The sequence below is a fragment of the Micropterus dolomieu genome, linkage group LG01 (assembly GCF_021292245.1).
Source record: "Micropterus dolomieu isolate WLL.071019.BEF.003 ecotype Adirondacks linkage group LG01, ASM2129224v1, whole genome shotgun sequence".
Taxonomy (NCBI): Eukaryota; Metazoa; Chordata; class Actinopteri; order Centrarchiformes; family Centrarchidae; genus Micropterus; species Micropterus dolomieu.
Window position 1 is genome coordinate 27,073,338 of NC_060150.1, and position 23,072 is coordinate 27,096,409.

General features: G+C 41.7%; 2 protein-coding genes across 4 annotated transcripts in view; both read right to left on the bottom strand.

Annotated features, from left to right (window-relative positions):
• LOC123979295 (partitioning defective 3 homolog) overlaps window positions 1-23,072 on the bottom strand; it is a 387,436-nt gene that overhangs the window by 217,025 nt on the left and 147,339 nt on the right. The window contains exons 5-7 of the mRNA XM_046063165.1: window positions 22,643-22,780; window positions 2,631-2,737; window positions 1,592-1,675 (exon numbers count right to left, since the gene is read on the bottom strand). Of these exons, the coding sequence (XP_045919121.1) occupies window positions 1,592-1,675; window positions 2,631-2,737; window positions 22,643-22,780 (329 nt within the window). The remainder of the gene's footprint in view (window positions 1-1,591; window positions 1,676-2,630; window positions 2,738-22,642; window positions 22,781-23,072) is intronic.
• Window positions 1-23,072, bottom strand: part of LOC123979218 (WD repeat-containing protein 37-like) — a 1,096,407-nt gene that overhangs the window by 81,560 nt on the left and 991,775 nt on the right. The window lies entirely within an intron of this gene.

Sequence of the window (23,072 nt, forward strand, 5' to 3'; positions counted from 1 at the left end):
CCTTTAATCAAATAATAATCCAATCAGGATCCATTTATGCACGGCAATTATGTCCGCAGTTTGTTTACAATTGAAACTGGTCATGGAATGAGAAGTTCATTAAGCAAAGAATGCATCTGCAAAGGGGCACGTGTGTGTGTGAGAGAGACAGAGAGAGACAGCAAGAGAGAGAGATACAGTTTGCTGGAGTGACAGAGTCTCTAAGCTCTCTCCTGCAGCTGTCTTCCCCTCCCGCTTGGATCTAACTTGATGTCAGTACATTGAAGCAGAATGCGGGCAGTCGACACTGGAGCGCCTGCAGTTCCTTGTTTGCTGTCTGGTTTTGCTGGCTGTCTGACCCCTGTGGCCCTGGTCTAGACACTAATGACAGCCCGCTGAGCCTAATGCCTCCTGTCCTAGCACACAGCACACAGGAAAGAGCTGGGCCAGGCCATTAGCATCATCCCACTGACCAGACGCTAAGTCTTATCATGTCTGAAGTTAATTGAAGGCTCTGATAGCTATTAGTGCCGACCTTAGCTGATGAAGAAGAAATTTAGTGGCCATGCAGCATTACCGCTATACATTGCAAGATGCAGTCTGATTTTGTGGGAATACAGAGGAGCTTAAGGATAACAGTGTGTCTACTAAACTACAGGATTTGAACTTTATTTAAGCAATATTGCTTGGTGCGACTCATCGTGAATCATAGTTTTCTTCTGTGACTCAGGATAACTCAAAGTGTCACAGCTTCTGAGAGAGTCAATCACACGAGGTCAAAGCTAAATATAGTTTCTTGACACTTGCTTATAAACAGCAATGGGATTAGTGTCCAGAAGAAATGACACACAGCAATCTTCAATGACAGCCATCCTCTCTCCCTCAAATGTCATCCCATTTCATCTCCTCACTCTCTTTTTTACCTCATCCCTCCGCCTTCCTCCCCCAGCGCTGAGTAGTCACATTCACCTTGGTGGTGTGCCAGTCCCTTGGCGTGCAGCAGGGATCTGTGTTATACACAAGCTTTTAGTTTGATTACATCTGGCCACTTCCTCTGTCCTTTATTTTTTGTGGAATTAACTATAAACTGGGATGCATTTCGCCTCTTGTCCCTTGCCATCGACACTCCTCATTTGTTAAAAAATATGGCAAAAGAAAGCAGTCTGAATCACCTTCAGAGCAGAGTAGACACCACAGTGAGTGAGGACATAGGTTAGAATAAAAGAAAAGTATAACACGACTTGGAAAAACTGCACAGTCAGGAGCAAAACAACTTTCATTGTTCTTCTTCCCACTGGGGGCTTCTGAGCTCTGGAAAATGAGCGGAACTGGATATGGGCGTGGACACAAAAATAAAAAGATGGCCGGAAGAATCAGAGTCAGTGAGAAGATGCCTACAGCATCATGCAAAAAGTGGTGAATAAGAAAGAACAGAGAGTGAAAGAAAGTGAGAAAAAAATATATGAGTGAAATGATGAGCAAAAGTAAAAAGAAAGCAACCTCCACGGGGCTTCAAACCAAAGGACACAGGAGACATATTGGATGGTGAAACTAACTAGCTATTGTTGAACACTAAGCTGCATTTATGCTCAGATTATCTTTTTTTTTTTACCTGACATCCAGCGAACTGAAAGGCACTACGTGGATCCCCAAGGGCCCTCCTTCATTGGACACCTCGACCGGCTTGAGCATGCCTCTGCGGGACGATGATGGATGAGGCCGAGGGGACGAGAAGAAGGAGGCAGGCAGGAGGCATGCATGAATAAAAAACAACAAGAAAATGTAAAAAAGCAGGATATAAAAGACGGCACAGTCAAACATGACTAGACGTTGATGGGATGTATGTAATGGCGGATGCTGCGGCCTCATTGGGGGAGACTGCATTGTGGTGTCTATACAAAGTCATCTATTACGAAGTCAGGCTGGTGGACCTCTGGGTCGATTAAGGACCCAAATGGAGACTCCAATTAAGTGATTAAGATCAGATTGTTGTGCTAAAAGAGAACAGATTAATTGGAAAAACGTATGAGGAAGAAAGGAGGAGGAGGAGGAGAAGGTTAATTTGCGTAGATAAAGACGTGAAGACAACTAAACAATAGCAACCATTGATGTGTGTGATGATGTTGATGGAAGAAGGCGTGGTCTTTATGTAGGCTTCATGTAGTCACTGTCATGTGGTAGAGGGTTGTGTTTAAGTGTGAGTGGAAATTATTAACCTTTCTGGTATCACGGTGATGAATTAAAAAGTCAGTTCACCCAAATTGCAAAAAAGATTTACTCTCTCTTACCTCTAGTGGTATCTAGCCATGCAGATTTGTATTTTAATTGCCTAGATTTTGAGATTTCTGCAGCTATCACTAGACTTTAGAGTCAACGGTTTTTATAGGGACTATTCTACTGTAACAATAGGTTCACATGAAAACAGGGAAACATTTATTTAAATATAACATGCAAATACAATTCTATTGTGATAAAATAAGTATCAGAAAAGGATATCTCTTGTCTGGACAAATAAGAGCAAAAATATCTACATGGCTGGATACCAAAAGAGGTGAAAAATATATTTTTGGTATGTTTTGTTGGGTGTGCCAACCTTTAAAGACACATTGTATGGTATAAGGTGGTTAGGGGGTTTGCTGGGGGTCACTCACTCTAGGCTTAACACAGGTGAATGTTCCAGTGACGAATCGGCCCTCCCTACTGGCTCGATCCGCTCAATCCTCCTTTCTTGTTTCCTTCGCTCATCTTCCTCCTCTTCCTAAGAAGAAAGAAAGAAAAAAAGAAAGACAGCGTAAATCATTAAAACGCTGTTACAGCACAGTAAAAAACTCACACTATCTCTGTCCTTATTTCTATTTGGCTGAGCTTGCATGTCCTCCGCTCCTGCCTATATCTCTCCTCTGGCTTTTAATACAATTACCTGCAGGAACAAATAACGGCCTCTATTCTAAATCAAAAGAGACTTTCAGTAGACTACAGAGGGGAGCGCCGTTTGCTGCTGAAGAAACACCCTCCCAGTCAAAAACGTCAGCGACTGTAGCGACAAAGTTGCCCTGATCGACCGCTCCTGCTCAATCATTCAGGTCTTGTGCGGGCGGGGCACAGCTTCCTGTCTTTTTGTGTTGATGTGATCAGGTCCACAGTGAAGGAAAGTGGTTGTGCCCATTTGTTTCTTTAACTCTCTTCATTTCATTTACTCATTTTCCTTTCGGGCCATTATGCAGCGGGGCAAGGAGGCGGTGACTTTTACAGGCAAGCCAGACATCTGAGGACTTAACTAGGCTCTGGGATGAGACAGAGCAGCTTCACGCTCTCCTTAATGGGGGATAAAATCTTTATCTAAGCTCTCTTTATGGAGATGGTACAGATTGAGTGGAGGAGTAACATGCAGTGATGACATGCTGCATGTAGAATAAGAGGGGGACATATTTAATAACACAGGGTTCAATTTCAACTAATCATCATGTGTTGAAGGTTAGTTACAGGAGGAGCTATGGAGGTTCAGCAACATGTGACAAGCACACTAAACATGAGCAACTTCATTTTAAAAGGAGAAGGTAATCTCAGATTTTGCTTCCAGTCCTGTTATTAACTGCCGATCCGTGTGTGTGTGTGTGTGTGTGTGTGTGTGTGTGTGTATATTTTTCTGTGTGTATGTGTCAGCTTGTCAGCACCCAGACAGCACATCGTCTCCTTTGGAGGGTCTGCTGAAACGCTTTGTTAGCCACTGCTATTTCCCCGCCCTCACCGCGCACATTCCTCTTTCTCTCTCTTTTACTAAAATGTCAAGCATATCCAAATAGCTCTTGTGCCCGTCTGGTTTCTTTATGGAAATGGATTCAACCCTTTTCAGAGGCCAGGATATCTTTGGCGACATGCGGGTATGGCACAGAGAGACTCTGTTCCCCTATTTATTTATTAGAGATGGGGGCATTGAAATTTCATCAGCAGTCTACCTTAAGAAACCTCGACTCACCCGACCTGTCTCTCCCCACTCTAACCATCCAGTCGGAAAATGAGTCAGTCATCCCCCAGCTTTAATTACGTGTCAGCTGAGGTCCCAGGTGCTTCGTGGGGCCCATTATTCATAAAGCCTTTTATGAAAACCACACAGGTGGGTTGGATTTTTTGTCATACATATATAGCTGTACACAAAGCACCTGGCCACCTGTGGGAATCCATAAAAAAAGACAGGAGGGCAGAGAGTGGAGAAGGCAAATGGAATCAGGCAAGAATAATAAATATAAGAACATGCAAAGCATGCTATAAAACAGGATTGGCAGAAGCTGATTTGTGAAAGCCAAAGGAATATGTTGACTTTAAAAAAGCTAATTTCCATACTCTGTAACGTAATGAAGGAGGGGACGGTGCTCGGTGTCGTTGTCTCATGACAAAAGAGAGATCTAAGAGGCGAGCTGATGCAGTGTATCATCACAGAAAGTGACATGTAATTAACTTCAGTAACAGCAGCTCTCAGCAACAATCTCCTGTCTGTTAGTTTGCTCCTTTCGGTAGCGAGTGGTTGTAGCTATCTTTATTTCCCTCTTAGCATCTTTCTGCTGTAATGTAAGAAAAACTAAAGATATGTGATGTGATGAAATAATGAACAAGAAAAGAATAAGGAAAGACATGTTATCTGAGTATAATCACCAGAGCACCAAGGGGAAGGGATCCTTCACTTGCACCTGGCCAAAAGCACTGTGCCAGCAGGTTAAGTGTGTGAATGTGACAGGGAAAATTACCATAAAGTGGCACAAATAGATATCAGAGCAGCACCAGAGCAAGGTGATACTTCTATTGAGGTATATGCCAGGCGAATGGTGTGAAAAACCAAGAGGAACTGTGAAAAGGACCCTAAAGGAAAGAGGAAGAGGATGAAAATAGAAAGACATTTCATGGGAGCGAGCACACCAGAGTGAGTTAGATGATGGACGGAGGAGAGAAACAAAATTTGTTGTGAATGACAGTAATGGGACAGAGAAGATCATGTAGGGGGAGAAGTGCATTGTCCTGAAATCAACAATCAACCTTGTTAAAATTTTGCTTTGTTAAAAGTGGTGTTTTCTCCTTGATACAAGTGCAGTGATCTGCCTTCCCCCCTCCTGATTCAGATATTGACTTTCCTTCCAAGGACAGTTTTGTTAGCGCTAGTGTTTTGATAGAAGAGCACATTTTCTCAGCTATTAGGAGTTTTCTCACATTTGAATGCACAACACGTTACGACTGCCAGTCAATTTCCAGACTAAACACAAACCCATGATTGACACTTGATACTGGATTCACGAGGCAGTGCTTAAGTGGCCACTGTGGTTCGTTAGAGTCAAAATGGGGATATTCAACCAGCAAGGGCACAGCCTCTTCATTATCCGAGAGTCTGGACAGTCTGTGCTTTAACCAGACAAACACATAGCACTTCTAAGACTGAACATGATAAATAATTACTTGTTAAGATTGACATTTTGTGCAGTGAAGTCCTTAAGGATAGCTGCCGACTTCTTTATAGAATGGCTGAGTGTTGAGTCATTATTGCAGTGGTCAGTGTCTCCTTGTGAGCAGGGGCAGAAGAGGAAGCCATTTCCCTTTTTATTCACTGCCAGCCCACTTATTGTCTATCCTCATGTCAGTGACAAAGCAAACACTGAGTGACAGCAGAGGAGATACACAGGCTAAATATATGTCCAAATCTCCCTGCCCCTCCACTTTCCCTGTCTTCTCTCTTTCTTTGTCTCTCCATCATACTGAATATCTCCTTTCCCTCTCTCTAAAACCTTCCATTTCTTCCTCCCCTGAGTGCTTTTAGCACCCTGTTGATCCCTTGGTAACCAGTGGAGTGGGGAAGCAACAAGGCTTTTCAACTCTCCATGGCACTCATGACTAGCTCTCATTCTCGTTCTCTCTCTCACTCTGCTTCCCTCCCTCCCCTCTCTCTCTCCCTTCCTCCCATGAAGTAGGGAAGGCTCAGAGTTCTACTCTTTTGCCAGAAATCCACCAGCCTCTTTAACGATGAAGGGAAACAAAAGGAAGGGTTAGAGGCCATTGGACAGCTGCAGCATTAGATTAGTGAGTGAAAAAGGGAGATGTATATACAGTTTACACATAATTAATATAAATATATTGTGTTAATGTTCATATTACTGTTATTGTGCGCTTATATTCTGATGCTTTGGCAACAATGTTTTTGAAACTATCATGCCATTAAAGCCCTTTGATCTAAATGTAACTGAACTGAATTGAGAGCTGGAAAGTGCAGAGTCTTATTTCTCTTCAAATGGATAGGTTAGAATGGTAAAAGGAGGGAGAAGGGAGAAGAAGGGAGGTAGCAGATGTCTGCTCAGGAGGGAAAATGCTATGAACACACTCTCAAACACACACACACAAACACACACACACACACACACACACACACACATATTGAAGCCCACTGCTGGAGGGTTGGGGCAAAGGGTGTGTTTTGAGGAGCTGTCATCCTCCATCAACCACTGTCCTAAACAACGCCTACTGTAAGCATGTGCGTTTATTGTGTGTGTGTGTGTGTGTGTGTGTGTGTGTGTGTGTGTCATGCCTTTAGCCATGGACAAGTACAACATGTAGCTGTTAGGGGAAAGGGGGAGAGGGGTGGGGACTTCCTCCTGAGCCCGTCTTTGGCGTCAAGGGCTTAACAAGGACAGGTTCAAAGGTTGCAGCGAATGGTGTGTTTCTGGCCACCACCCCTCCTTTAGGGCTGAGGTCCACATCTGTGTGACAGCTTCATGTGTGGAACAAGCCCCCCTGTCAATGTCACACGCAGCTTTACAATGGACCGCCTGTGCCCAGCAGAACAATGGAGGCCAAAGAACAGGATATAGAAATGTCTGAAAATGAACAATGTGGTGTGTTCACTCTATGAAAAAATTGGAAAGGAAACAAGCAATTTCACCAGAGCATTTAGCAATATGTATGTTGAAATATTTACAAAGACTGCCCTCCCTCCTGATCTGGCCAACTAAAAATATGAAACGTATGGCCCCTATGGCAACATTACACCAGCCAAAGATAACAAAAGATGGCAACATGTGAAAATAATCTGTTTTATGTGAGCAGAGGTGTAAGGAAGAAGAAAAAAGCAGAAGAGGTTTTTCCTCTCCCACACAAAAGGTTAAGGGGCCATAATTGTACCGCTATTACCTCCAGTTCAAGCAGTTCAACTACACACTGTACAACAGACAAGACCAAACAGGACTTCACAGTACCGCTGCATTGCACAATGACATTGACATACAAAGACAAGCTGCTGGTAATAACTCCTAATAGTCCTATTAAAGTTCCTTTGACCTTACAAAGCAATTACCAATACTTTTCTATCTTAAACGGAGCCAGAATTTTCAATCAGCAGTTAAAAGAAGCATTATGGCATTGGACACAAATATCTTTCACCTAAATTTGAACTATAGATGATTCCAACTTGGGCACTTCAAAACAGAGCAGCAGCAGCCTCCACCAGCTGCTGATGGCATATGCAGTGTGTAGGATGACCGGGTCATAGCTGTCGCAAAACTTACCACACATGGATTATTCTTCCTGTTACAGAAGATATTTTATCCCTCATACCCTTGCTCTCAGTGGAAACTGCCATTAGGGCCAAATTAGACACCAAAATGGCGATGGCAGATAGATCGGACATGGCTGTTGCACCCAACATCCAGGCCGCACCCTTTCCACTAGCCTGCACCCTTTATCCCCCACCAGCCCATCCTACTCCACCAGCCATTAAAACAACCAATACGTCACAACTACTAAGATTATGAGACACTTATTTGCATTTATGTTGGAGAGAGGGAACATTATCAAAGGCTGGGCAAAGAATTAAACTGGTTAGTGGATGATGAAAGGGTCATAATGATGTCCTTCATCCTGCCCACAAGTTCCCTAAATGGCACTTAATGGGTGTCAGCAAAGAAGCAAAACCCCATTTCAGTTTACTTTCTTATCTTCTTCATACTGTTATGATCTTAAGGATTATGATGATGTAAGCTAATGGTGATTTCAATACGCAGCAATGAGAATTAATCGAGTTGATGTGAAGGCAGCTGTACACAAAATGTACAGCATAGTACCTACTGTATGAGGCCCTCTTACATTGAATTGAAACAAGCTTGCAAACTATTAGCTCCCTGTTGGACTGGAAACTGCAGACCTGGAAGAAAATCAAAGCAGTGTGACCCTGGCGTCTGCTATCTCTTGCTTTCTATGTGTATGAGAGAGAGAAAGAGAGAAGGGAGGTTCCGATACTACAGTACTATGTTTGTGTGCCAAGGGGAGAAGCCGAGGAAGGGCCTGTCCTCTGATGAGGACATGTGTTGTCTTTCATATTTCACACCCTGCACCCACGGGCTCCAGCCTTGTTCAAAGGAGAGCACATGCATTCCATATTAGATCTACTATTCCTTTTGATAATGAGGAGAGGGAGTCAAATATGTGTTGTTGTGCTAGGTTAAGACAGCGGGGAGTGGGGTTGGAACCTGTTCTGAATTGGAACCATTTCCATAATTTTAAGAAACAAAGATTTGTTCAGAAACAAGATTTCTGATTCCACTCATCCATTCCTGACAGCAAGATTTGGCTTTGCTCCTCACCGCGTTCCGCTTATAGTCTCACTTGTGAATGCAGTATTTTTGTAGTATTTTCATAACCATAAGGCCTTGTAATTAGCTAACACTAGCACTTTTGTGTATAACAGGAAATATTCATCTTGTGGAAGGCAAGACAGAAAACATTTAGATTTTTAGTTTTTATCTACCTTAAAAAAGCCACCAAAAAACTACCATGCCACATCATTTACTCTTTTTATAATAAAGGGTAGAATGTGAGAATAATCCTAAATAACATGAATCACAATATCGCTAAAACTAAAATGATAACCAACCGTAGTGGTGACATGATGCTTTATTTGTCTATTTATTAATATACCTCCATTCTCATTCTCTCATTCACATATTTTCATGCCAATAATATGCATGGCATCTTGTATTCCCAATTGGCTATGTTAATTATACCTCCCCTTATCTTACCTTACCTCTTTTTGATCAACAAAGATCTCCAGCTTTTAAATCTGTCTCTCTTTGCTTTGTTTTGAAAAGACATGGCTTCTGGCTCATAAAAGTTCAGGCTCTGACGTGAATTTACTTGAAGCAAATTACAGGGACAGACAGGTTCCTAATGCTGTTAAGCAAATTAGATCAGAGATGTGAGGCTGCATTTGTCCACATCAGGACAGAGAGCGGCGAGTGTGGAGGGGTGGGGGTGAGAGATGAACAGCGCTGCTTGTGGACTGATAATTCTCTCTCTTTACTCCACTCATTTTCCTTCTTTGTCTCACCACTACAGTCTTTGTCTCTTCTTTTGTCTCTGCCTCCGTCAGAGGGAGACCTGCTTTGTGTGGAATACATCATCTGCCAGCGCCTGTTTCATATCAGGCCTGGACTGATCTATCAATGACACGGCTGCCTTTGCCTTTGCCCACTGTATCGTTAAATTGCACTTTAATTAAATTAGGCCTGCTAATTATGAGGGCTTAAATCAATCACCAGGTCAATAACAAAGGCCCAAAGCGGACAGAGAGGCCCAAGACTTTTCCCAAACCTCATCAATAACAGCCGCAACCAGAGCAGACTGCTCCTGTACCAGAGTGCCGGAGGTTCAAACGGGTAGGAATTACTGCAAATTGAGTTATCGTCACCGGCTTTTGTCCAGAGCACTTCTTACTCTTACAAGCTCTGTGAATAATGTTTTTTGAATACAGCAGAAGTGTTTCAAAGAGTTGGAATGTGCATAGCATTTTGCATTAGAATTGAACTTCAAAGGGTTGTTTAAAGCAGATTTAGAGTTTGTGTATATAAAAAAAATATTCAAATGGGATATTATGACTTTCCAGACACCTGGTTTAGGTGAAAGGAGGTGATTCTTAACAGATAATCCTGTGGGGTGGATGCGTAGCCCCACTGAGCGGACAGTCCCAGCTGAATCCCAGGTCTTTACAGATCTCTGTGGTGCTTTTCACAGATTAATCATCATTTTGAGCTTATTGAGTGGGAGGACAGTCTGCTTTCCACTGCTCAGAACATTTAATCCATCTTTCAAACTGTGAAGGTCAGTGAGTGAATGTTACCCCCATTGAAATAATTGAGGGTGTTTGAATTTCAATGAGAGCACCCGTGGTTCAGATCTGATTGTAATTAAATACATTTCGTTTTTTTATTGTTATTTTTAGTAGCTGCTCCTACAATTATGCGAGTCAGAATCATACTTATTGAGTAGCACGGTGGCTGCCAATAAACTACACTCACTGCACTGCCAAATTGTCATCCAAACTATTTAATACAACAGTTACTGTGATGCAAATGTTGTATCAGCAAGTAATAATGGCAGCATTTGGAAGAAAAATGTGGAGAGCAGCTATTCACACAAGAATCTTATCCATCTTCTATAGGATGTTTTAAGATGCTGTGACCTCAAACTCTAAATGCACAGAACACAAAGAAGGAAGAAATGAAGAAGAGGGAATGAGGGTGAATGATGTTGAACTACGAATGATTAAGTGGAAAATAAAGCTTTGGTACACATGGCAGTGAGTTATTACAGGGGGTGAACGGTCTATTCCACAGATCAGCCGTTGTTTGCTGCCTTGTTTGAGCAGGTGGGGTGGGTGGTGAGTGCAGGGCTCATCTGTGGCGTCATGGGAGCAGTGTGGGGCGAGGTGGGGTGTGCTTTCCATTTCGTTTTAATTGGAAGCTGGAATTCTTGGATAAGGGGGAGACAGAAAGCTATTTGGCAGAGTTCTTGCTCTCAGCCAGGGCTAAATGAAGAGGGCCGTGTGGAGATGAGGGGCCTGTGGCGGGCCAGTAATGAAGAGAGGTCCCCACAGACTCAAGCACAGCCACAGCAATCTAGTGGACCCAGGACGGTGGGACACCACGTGGGTGGGTGGCAGGGCTGCGTGCTTCAGTGGAAACGAGGGAGCAAAGAGGAAGGAAATGGAGGTAAGAGGGGGGAAGGAGAGATAAGGTGATGTAGGGGGCGCTGTCTGGGTCAAACAAACAAACTGGAACATCCTTGTATTTGTTTTAATATTAAAAAGGATTTTTTGTTTGCATAAGTTGTGCAAGATCAGACAAGACATCGAATGATCAAAGGAGTGTGCTAGTTAGAGCTGAAGATAATTTACTTGCTAAATACAACAAGTGATTGCAATCACTGATGAGATAAGAGCACACGGAAATCATCTGTGTCACAACAAACAAGAGCGACTGGAGTATGGGTAGACAATTTGCAGCATGTAAACATTGCACATGCGTAAACACACACATACAACACAAGAACCAAGTACACACCGGGCACCCATAGGCATTCTTATATATCAAGATATCTGTTCATATCTCAGCCAATCATATCAGCAGGTGTCTCACCTTCCAACTAAACAGACACACATTAAAACCCCAACAAGCAAACAAACTCATGTTTCTCCGCTCCACCATTTTCTAAATGGAAAAGGCTGTCAGCATGGTTCTGGTTGAAATCATGAATGCATGTGGGAATATCAGAGTGTGTTATGATGGAGCTTAGCAGGGGTGCTATTCTACACAACAGCTCCAATGGCCCGTATACCTAGACTATAAAGAGGAGAAAATTCCAATGGAAAACTGCTCTGCAGGGAGAAGCGCGGCCCATTACAGGTGGTGCGCCTTACTAGAATGACGCCATTAACTCTATCTGAGCTATTCCAAATTCAGTGTGAGCATCCAATGATTTTGCATGTTTTAGTGCAGAAGATTTTCAAAAGTTTGCTATAGTTTTTCAGATTTTCAATGTTTTCAAACATTCCAGACAGCAGATGGTGTCCATTTATTTCATTGAAATATGAGGATTAAATCTATCTTGAGGTAGGTAATCTAACACTGGGAACATAACATCTTTATGAAAGCTACTGTACATTTTTATGGTAAGCTACTGCAGTCAAGCATGATATAATTTGTATTCCAGGTGGTAAATTAATGTGTTGGTGGGACGCTCCAACATCCAAGAATTTAGATTTAGCGGACAAACATCAGTCTCCTTAAAAAGGAGTCACACTATGTTTACGATTATTAATTATATCAAGCAAATTTAGAGTCTTAGTAAGTTCTTCTTCATTAGGAATTACACCTCTTTTAAGGGAGCCAGATCTTATGGCTCCTATCATAGAGCTGACTCGTTCACCACAGACACATCACTTTTCTTCATACTGTATTGAATGAGTGAAGAAAAAACAAATTTGACAGAACATTTCAAAATTCGTGTGCACACACTGGTATTGCAGGGGTTGTTAATTAAAGTTTTACTTGGTATCATTTTTATCATGATGTGGTAGCATGGCCTTTACAACCTTTATGCTTTTTACACGTGTCTCTGTATATTCTTTATATGCTGCTCTAGGTTTTTCTTTATCAAACATTGATATAAAACTGGATCAAGAATACAGTAATATCTGAATGAATCACAATAATACCACTTGTGGTTCAGCACAAAGTGGCTGGCTACCATGGCTACATCTGTATGGGAGGAACAGAAACAGACTGATTGGCTCACTACCATCTCTCTCCTACTCACCCTCTCTCTTTACAGGCTTTTTATCCCTCCACCTCCTTGGCTCTGAAACGAAACCACCTCATTCCTCTCCGTTTGCATCCAACTGTGACCGCTTTTGTTCTCGGGCCGATGCAAATGAAACAGGACTCTTCAGACAAGATGGCGAAGCAGCTCCATCTCATGTTTCTCTGTGGCCCCAAGATGTGGATGTTTACTGTCGGCTAGGGCCTTATTACATTCCTTCAGCAACTTAAAAGCGTTGGTCCCCTAATGGGATCTATAAAACAGTGAGAAAAGCCTATTGTGACAATGGCCCTCATTGTGTCAGAGTGGACTCATTTGGCACTGTGCGGAGAGTGGCAAGAGAGGGTGAGAAAGTACAAAGAAATCAAATAAATAGGAGTGAATTACTCTGCACTGTGGGAAATACAGCACTGTCAATCACCAAAGTCCATCTAGAGCATCAGTGTCAGCCACAAAAAGATCTTAGTGTTGTAGCAGTAGCTGTTGCTAATATAGTTTTATTAGTATCCATATCTTTGGTTCTCTCTTATCCTTTGAGTTGGATTCCTGTTTTGGTGTTGATGGTGTTTGAATGATCATTTGAGGAAAACATCTTTCAGTCCTGGCTGCCAACCAGAGTTGGCTTGGGTGTAATTAACTTCACAACAGCAATATTCAACACCCTGCCTGAATATTGGCTATGCTCCTCCAACAAAAGACTAAGCACTTCCCTCCAAAGCCTAGACACTGCTCCTTCTGAGAAAAGTAAACTGATTCAACTGAAAATGTAGGAAGATGAGCACAAAATGACTTCACCTTAAGAAACAGTATTAAGAGCGTGCATCTTCTTCTCCCAGCTTTGTTCTCTACTGCCCACGCTGGTTCGGCGCAATGGTGGGGGCCCCGCTTTATTCCCTGAAGTCATTATTGTCTTCTGCTAAGGTGTCCCTGCTCCCTGTGATTTGTGGGTAATGAGCTGGCACCCCACTGCCCGTGTTCAATTATTCTCATTGAGAAAGTGATTTCTCACTCCACGAAGCAAATCGGAGAAGGCGAAAGCGTGAACTCTAATCAAGAATTAACACGTTCACAACCAGCAGTGCCAAGAGGGATAGCCACCCCGATACTGTAGAGGTGCTGTAGGTGTGGACAGAAAAGAGGGGAACGAGGATCGAGGAGGGTAGAGAGGTAGACGATAGAGATTCACCGAGGTAATGCACGCGCCTTCAATGTTTTGAAGTGAAGACTTGTATAAAAAGGTGATGTGTTTACAACTAAAGCACCTTGCTGAAGGGCTGTTTGCAGTGATGGGGTGAATTTTCAAGAGAGAACGACGTGAGCAGCAATTAACCACGGAGAGAGGGGACTGAAAGGGGGGTAGTGAGATAAAGAGTACATATTTTGGAGAGAAAAATAGTGATGAGGAGAGATGAAGAGCACCCTAACTCAGTGACTACTAATGACCTGACAGGAGGAACAGAGGAGGAGAGAGAAAGACAGCCTCAGTACAAAGAAAGGACCTTTATGTTTGTGTGTCATTTTAGAAATAAATCAAGATGATACTTCCAATGATCACTTTCCTCACTTGTTTTGTTTTTGTTGTATACTTTTATTTCCCAAATGTTGTTTCAGAGGCTTTTCCATCCTGTCAACGATGACATTCTGATGGAAAAAGTAATAATTTTTTATTCTCTGGGGGAAGTTTTTGCATATAAGTAGTCAAAATTGAAAGATGGCACAAAAAGCTCTCGGGAACTTGAAAAAAACATCACTATCAGCCCTCTGAAGCCCAAATCAGTCAAACTCTAATCTGAACTGTCTAGTCACACACACACACACACACACACACACACACATCCACACACCACCTGCAGAGCAAGACAGGTTAAACATTTGCAGGCTATAGTACAGCAGATAGAGAAGAGTTTTGGCAACTTCCAAAAAATGTCTGCCGCCTCCACTCCTGTTCAGACGAGATAAGAGGAGATACACAATTTCCATAGTTCTCAATAAAGTAAGAAAGGCAAGAAAATGAAGAAGAGCACGAAACAAGAGAGATCTTGCTTAGAGGGGAAAGAAAAGGCCAACGTGGCATGAAACTTTGTCATGGAACAACAGAGAATCACAGCTTTTTTTGTTCTTCTTCTTTCCAAAGAGGCTGATTCCCAATTCTGAATAGTGCAACATTTTCAGCTTTGTCTCTCTTCCAGTCCCCTGCTGACAGCCCTTTCACTTGCTGTCCTTGGGAACTACATTTGTCTGCTGTGTTATGTGCTTGGGATTAAGTTGTGAAAGTTGTTCTGAATTGTTAAGCACTTATTTCTATCATTCTCATTCTCGGTCTGTTCCTGTGTGTCTATGTTGTGTGTGTGTGTGGTGTGTGTGAAGGTGAGAGGGGAGCCATCCTGAATGATAATAGACGCAGAGAGCCGAGTGAGAAGAGCTTATGGGTAGAAAAGCCGGCGGACGATTAACTGTCCTGGTCTCAATATAAATCACACACACACATGCGCACACATTAAGGCTCATGGTGATAATCACTGCCATTAATTTCTAACAAAGATGTAAAGTTAATAACGAGATGTTAAATAGCAATATTTTCTATAATTGCTCATTTACAATCTATTTTCCCTGCTGTGGGATGAATCAACTAAATGACACTACGAACAGTGTGTGTGTTTGCGTGTTACCTGCTGACACACACACACACACACACTCATTTAACAACCACATTACCCAAAATCTGTAATGCATTTTGTTGTTTCAAGCTGTGTGCAAGATTCTACAGACAGCTGGTGGCTAAAACATAGCTTATAAGCAAAGTTATTTAATTCAGACTTTGTTGTAAATCCAAGGCACACAGAGAGACCTATTGTATCATTTTTAAGTTCTTAGAGGCCTTTAAATGTGTTGCACATGAATGAATAAAACGTGCAAAATGACACACACGGCAGAGGATGAAGTATTCAGATCCATTAAGGGGTTAGTTAAGTAACATCTGCAACAAAATGTACTTCTCAAAGTTCTCAAAGAAGAAAAATGACCCCTGTGAGTGATTTACTATTATATATTATATCATCAGATTATTATTACTGATGAAGGAGCATTTTAATGTTGTAGCTGGTTGAGGAGGGTAGTTTAATCTTTAACAGCTCTGCTCATTTGCTCATCCTTTGTTTTGTATGTAAAATCTTAATTTGTAAAGTAACAATTAACATATAGCTGTCAAATAAATGTATTTGAGTAAAAAGTGTAATATTTCGCATAGGAAACAGGTGGAGTACAAGTACAAAGTAGTATTAATCAAAATATTCAGTAAAAATACCTTCAATACTGTACTTACGTAGTGGTACAGTATGCATTTAGTTACTTTCAATACTGGACAAACAGTACTAAGGGAGGGACGGACATAAACAATCAGACTAAGGCTGAACACAACATTATTAATTATAAGCACGTTATAAGCAAGTTTGTCTTCCGTTTGTCCAGGACTTACCAGTAAATTCAATGGGCATAAAAAAGTGCAGTGTAGAGGATAAACTAACAACATCGTTCTTCATGAAAATAAGAATGTAATAATAATAAAAGCGTGGAGGTTTTCAATTTAAGTTCACTCAACAACAATAGGTTGGGCCAATCAACAAGCACTACCAGTCAGTACAATGCTAAAGCTAACTGCCCAAGCCCATTAAAGGTGAAAATAGGAGGAGACCAGTACTAAATGAGGCTTAAAAAGCAGTGCAGGCTTTAAGAGAAATAAACCTGCTGTCAGGGGTCATGATGTTCCGGCAGGGGTTCAGCGGCGATGGCTAATTAAGAGAGGAGAGGCCCGTATGACGCTTAGGGCTACATTGTTCTCAGTCAGGCTAGACTGGAGCGTCTCTGGTGAGCTGCCATTTACACAGCTCATTCTCACAGAGGAGGGAAAAAGGCTATTCCATGTATTAAAAAAAGTGCATCTTGTTTAATTTATTATCAAATTCAGTCCTAAATTCAATCTTTTCTTAAAGTAATTCTTTAATAAAGGTGAGATAATTCTACTAACTGAACAAATTAACAGCCAAAAGTAATTTTCTTAAAAGAAAGTCACGGGGGGGTGGAATAAACACACTACAGGTAGCAGATTGAAATGAATTGTTCAAGCCGATGTAAAAACAGAGAGCAGAAAAGAGAAACAGAGAAATAGGAAGAGGGCTACAAACAGAGATAATACTTAATAGGAAAAGAAAACTGAGTTTCTGTAGGAACTGCTTTGTGCATGGGGTCAATGTTGAATACACAGCAGCACCTACTGGCCAGGCCCACCGGGCAGCAATTTGAAAAGACCCGGTAAATCCTGCATGCATGGATCCACTGAAGTGTTCTTCTATGGACTAAACATGCACACGGCTTTCATCTGCTCCTGCAACCTTTTTGGAGCCAGCTGTCCTTCCTCTGTGTGTTCAGGTAGAATAAAGATGCATGTCCTAGATAAGTGCATGGACCTTTCTGCAGACACAGGACACCACAGTGGGACTGACTGCACTGCTCTGGAATGTGGGTTGATGGTTTTTCTGCGCTGTCCTGAACACAACAAAACCCCCGACCTGCTTTATCTGAAGCCACTGCATGCACCAGCACTGGAGAGAAGAGAGATGAAGACAGTGGATGGGTGTGGAGCTAGAGCTCACCTGTATCTAAGTCATTCAGAGAGACCGGCACAGACAAAAGAGAGGGACAGAAAGAAAGAGATAATTTGTCAGGCAGGCAGTGTTTAGGGGTTATTGCTGTGTTTTCTCTCCATGCTCAACTGCTCTAACATCGCCTGCAGCTAGCCTCAGGGTCTGCAGACTGTGGGCTTTACCAGCATGCTAGTCAGGAGAGTAGACTAAGTTCACTCACCAACAACAGCACAGAGGATTAAATGCTAACTTAGGTGCAGAATTGAATTGCCCAAGGGTTTTCCAAAGTGTCCTTTTTTTAGATCCTCTACTTCAGAACTTATGAGATGTTGCCACTGTAGTCATTGTATTTCTAATAAAACTAGTGAAAATTAAGTATAGTTTGGCATTACAGTTTGCAGGTACAGTCATAATCAAACAAACAAGTAAAAAAAGCTGACTTGCTTTTGTTTTGTTTTGTCAACCTGGGTGTTCACTCGCCACCTCTTTTGTGGAAATTTGGTTAACTCTGGCAATAATGATGTTGACTGGGGCAGTGTATGAAAGCCTACAGTGTTCCAAAACACTTTGGATCCATTTTTCCAAAGGAGATTTTGCTAAATTGAATTCATATTCATATACTCATTCTCTGAGGCTTGTTTTTTATAGCCATTTTATAGCCAACAGAACAACATTACAAAAGTAAAGCTGCACTACGAGAAGACCAGCAAAACCACAAAACAACTGTTGGCTCCAAACTGAAGTGAGAAAGGCAGAACAAAAGGGAGAAAAATAACATTCTGTTGACGAATCAGTTCACAAATGCCAATCTGTGTTTGTTTGGTGAGAAATCTTTGATGTGAGACTATAAAAAGAAAAAAGTGCGTTCACACTGCTCCTTGCTCTCTTCTTCCAGCAAGTTGAACGGACTCATCTCCTCTTAACTTGTTGGCGCAATGATTTGGCTGGGCACCTTGCCACTTTGGTTTCCTTTAAAACTAGCCAGACAAGGTGTCTCATTTAGACAACAAAGAGAGGGAGGCACTCTGAGAGTTGGAGGCTTGATCAAAGATGTCTGATCAGAGGCGTCTCCACTCAAACAGGTTTTTGACTCTGTTATGTAACACTTTAGTTTTCCTGCTGACTCTCTAAATCTCTTTCTCTTTCAGTTTGTTATGGGCATGACTTTTTGAAATAGCATTTTTAACAAACGGCAGCATACTGTAAGCCAGCAAATACCAAATCAATAGATGTCAGACTATATATATATGTATTTAAAAAATGTTTTTATAAATAAAACAGGATAATCAGTATCTAAAATGTTTCTCTGCCCATCACTGTCTCTGAAACCCTTAAACCCTGACCTTTTGGGGTGCACTTCAAACATCTCTGTCTATCTTCATGTGAGCCATTTTGATTGGGTTAAATCCCTCTATGACTGACAGCTGGTGTCAGCCCTGCCTCTGGTACAGCTCATGATAATGGCCTCCAGTGCCTCACCAAGGCCACAAAATAATACAGTGGAGAGGCACTCAGCCAGATCCGTGTGTGTGTGTGTGTGTGTGTGTGTGTGTGTGTGTGTATGTATGTGTGTGCGTGATGCTGTGTGGGAAGGTCCATTAGCATTCATCAGTGGGATAATAGGCCAGCGTTAATGTCAGCTGTTTATATAAAGAATAACTCATAAAGCCCTGGCGTATATGGGCGGATAGACCATGCATTTTTTCAACGCCACATTTGGCAGGGTGTGTGTGTCCAAGTACAGAAGGGTGGCAAGGGATTGGGGAGCTAGAGCACTCTGATTCTCAAATTGGAACCGTTTGACACTAAAGTGAATTTACTTTCCAGATATAACTAGGGGGGCGACAGTCATAACATTTTCTTGTTATCAAGATTTATCATAGATTCCAGATTTAAGGGGGAATTAACTCACAATCACCCACAAAACTGCAGTGTTTTAGAGGATGATTCGGTTTTCTTCAAGTTGTGTGATTTAAAATAATATTCTGAATAAACAACTCCAGCATCTAGAGGTGCTCCTCTGCAACACAACTTCAGCTCCCTCTCTGAGTTTATCACGTCTGGGCTCTCGTGGTGACGACAGAATCACAGATTGTACAGTTAATGGTGTCGTCGTCCAACTTCCTCAGAACCTCTTAGGCATTTTAAGTGTATAAGTCAATGTGTCGTTTAAGTCAGCCTGACTTCACATTCCTAAATAGCAGGAGTTGGGAAGGCCTGCTTAAATATAAATGGTGAAGTAAAGCACTTTAAGAGTGTACCAAATGGTGCCGAGCACAACAGAGCAGCTTCGCCTACATCAGCCATTAAAGCTAGGGTAGGCAACGTTGAAGAAACTAGCAAGAGACAGGTACATTTTGAAAATGACCAACCAAAAATATCCCACCCCCTCCAAAGCCACTCCACCAAAACACCATTTTTATGGGCAGCGAGTGCACGAGCAGAGTGTGGGAAGATAGGTAGGCCTGTGACAGCCACAGATACCAGATGGGATGTAAAGAGAATTTCATCAAATATAACAAAAATGCTTGTGAAATACAATACCTAACCTAGCTTTAAAGGAAAAGATTGTAGAAAGTGTATAGAAACCTATGGTACAGTATGATTCAGATGTGTAAATATACTTGTAAATGTATAGCATCTACACATGTAGATGTGAAGAAAGTTAAGAAAAGCTGCTGCAGGAGAATGACACAGACACCCACACACGTATACATATAGTGTACAAAGTAAATTGTGCGTCAGTTATTTCTGTGAAAAGACAGCAATTTCTGTGATGCCCTTTCTTAGTTTTCTCAGTTTTTTTCTTAGTTTACTCATAAAGCAGAACAATAAAGTACAAGAGATAAATAATCCATGATAAACAAACAACTGCTAATTAGAGTGATTTTCCTAAAACCTTGCCCTGTGTGTGTGTGTGTGTGTGTGTGTGTGTGTGTGTGTGTGTGTGTGTGTGTGTGCGTGTGTGTGCGTGTGTGTGTGTGTGCTCATTATCTCCACCAGTGTTTGAGCACTGATCACAATTCTTTTTAATTAACCCACGCTGTGTATTTTTACCTTACAATTCAATGCTGCTGCATTGCACGCCAATCAAACAGACAAAGAAAACAAAATATCAAACAGTCATGTGTGGGAGGGAAAGGCAGCGATCAAGACTGAAATACGGTGAGTCAAGGAAAGAAACAACTATCTGACAAGGTGCCTCTTTGAAACCTACACTGTGTCACCTCTAATGAGCGGATTTGTGTTTTGTGGATCAACTTAGTCATACAGCTGTCAGATTACAAATACTCAGGTAGCAACAAGAATTAGCCACGGTGTGGACGCTTATACTCGCACTGTGGCAGTTTTTTAACAAATGTATGCCTATGTTGCACTGTGTGTGTCTTCTTTAAACTACTGAAATATTTTCTACTACATTTAGTTCAACAATGACTAATGATGGAAATTATTGTCACAATCAAACAAAATGTGCGAAACAGTTGTGGATAGAGGGTCCAGTTTACCACCAGTTACTTTCCACCACAGTTAATTTGCTTATTGAGATCCAATCCCATGCAGGGCAAGTCAAGATAATGAGAATGTTTAATAATACCATGTGTAAATGTGGAGCCCCGTGGATCAGATGTCACTATCCATATAAATGTCCAGATCCAGATCTCATTCTGATATGGGGCTCAAATCAAGGGTTATACAGCCCAGAAAACTTTATGTTAAGTGTTTTGTGGATCGTCCAGATCCTAATAGAGCAATCCTGCAGCTTCAGATGCACAAAACACAAGCTGCACTAAAAAAGCTTCTTTTTCATTAGATTGCTTTGTTCTGACCGACTGTCTAGCAACAGACAAATACTTAAAGAGAACACATAAGAATTAAAAGATGTAAAATGTAAAAATTATACAAAACCTTGGCCAGGATGATTTTCAATGAGAATAGAAAGAGGCAGACAGACCACCCAGAAACCCAGAGCAGGGTATCCCAGAATTTCAGGTGTGAAATCCTGGCAAGCTCAATGGAATACAACACAGGAAAACTGTTTGCGAAATAAGCCAACAGCAATTTGTTTGGCAGCTTGAATGTCACTTTTTCATTTAGACTTTTTCATTATTCCCTCAATTACTTGTGCATTCACTTTACTGCTATTTCTATACCTCAGTGTTTCACAACTTTTTTTGCTCTTATTCTGTAACCTGAAGAAGGGATTGATTAAACACCTCCTACATAGGTTAGAGCAGGTAGCTGAGGTAACGATGAGCGGAGTGACAGACAAGTTGAGAGAAATCTTCTTCTCAGGGACCTCACTGTGTCCAACGCTTCCCAAGGTCATGTCTGCTCTCCCTGCAGAGAGCCTTTGTCACTTTTAATAACTTTTAAAGGGAACATTTTTTCTCTACTCTGACAGGCTGAGGAGTAGAGGGACCAGGCGCAGAGTGAGACAATCCCAAAGTGCCAACAGAGCGAGGAGGTGTGAAGTGAGGAGACAAGCCTGCAATGACTAACAATGTACGCTGTTACTACTTTATGAAAAGTATCGTTACGTAGAACAGAAATATGACATGATGTCAGTCACTGTTTCTCTTTCAAATTAGCCTGGGCAGAGCAATCAGTGTGGTTGTAATCACTATTCTGTCATCTGTCTGCGCTTCCCATTGTTGTAACACTATGGCAGGATATCATGTATTAAGACACAAACAGTGTAGTGTGAAACCATAGTGTGAAACATACAGACATGGATTTTCTACAGATAGAGAGAGGTACAAACCCCCAGGGTCAAGCCATGCTGAAGAATTATATCTACTCATACTACTTTATGATGCTCTGGATTAATGTCTCAACCAATTGGCATTGTTACATGTTACTGTCACTCAGTGGGATATGGAATTAGGGCAAGTGGGCATGAAAACCATTTGTTTATGCAGATCATATTGACCGGAAGAAACAGTGTGACATACAATATGTACTGTCCACAGGGATGCACAATTAAATTTTTTCACTCCTGATACTGATTCAGAGTACCAAACCAATACAATGTTCTCTCTTTCTCCCAAATTTAAAATCTGTCTGCCTCAATGAGTGGAAATTAGATCGAGATCATTTTTAAACAAGGTAACATGAGGCCAGGAATTGCTGTGACACTAAAAACTAAAATTAACCATGGCCACTGATAACTGAATGAATGTAAGTGGTAGACATTTACATTAAAACTGTATTGAATGTGGATTGGTCATATCATGGCCAATACACTACCTACTTAGTTAGGTCAGTATAGGAGCGGACACAGTCTAGCTTGTCAAGGCAGTGCATCCCTATAATTCCAGTTTAGCTTATTGGTTAGGTTTAGTTGCAATGCTTATGTTTTCAGACAAGTAGGGTTTCTTGCATTAAGTCCACCTCCATACCTGTTCCTGTCGGTCAAGCCATCTGTCCACCATTGGATGGTTGGCACTGAGGGAAGATCGAGTCATCTCTCTCTGGAACTGAGTGGTCCAGCCACTCGCATCACGAGGAAGACTCCGATAGGCATGGCCCCCTCTACCCTGCAAAGGTACAGGAAGAGGAGGAGCTATTAACATCCCTGCAAGACTATAACACAGAAGCTACTATCAGAAGAAATAGTTTACTTACAGTGATCATGCCACTGCTGCCGCAAAGAAATGAGAACGTGCATAATCTAAAATAACACAAATTTAAAGACTGATCCATCCTCCATATTTTTGCCCTATTAACATAAAGTTTTGTAGGTTGGTGCTATATACACATATATACATATATACAGCTGGGTTCACTCAGATCCATCTCACTTGGAACACAACCTGTTCCAGGTGAGAT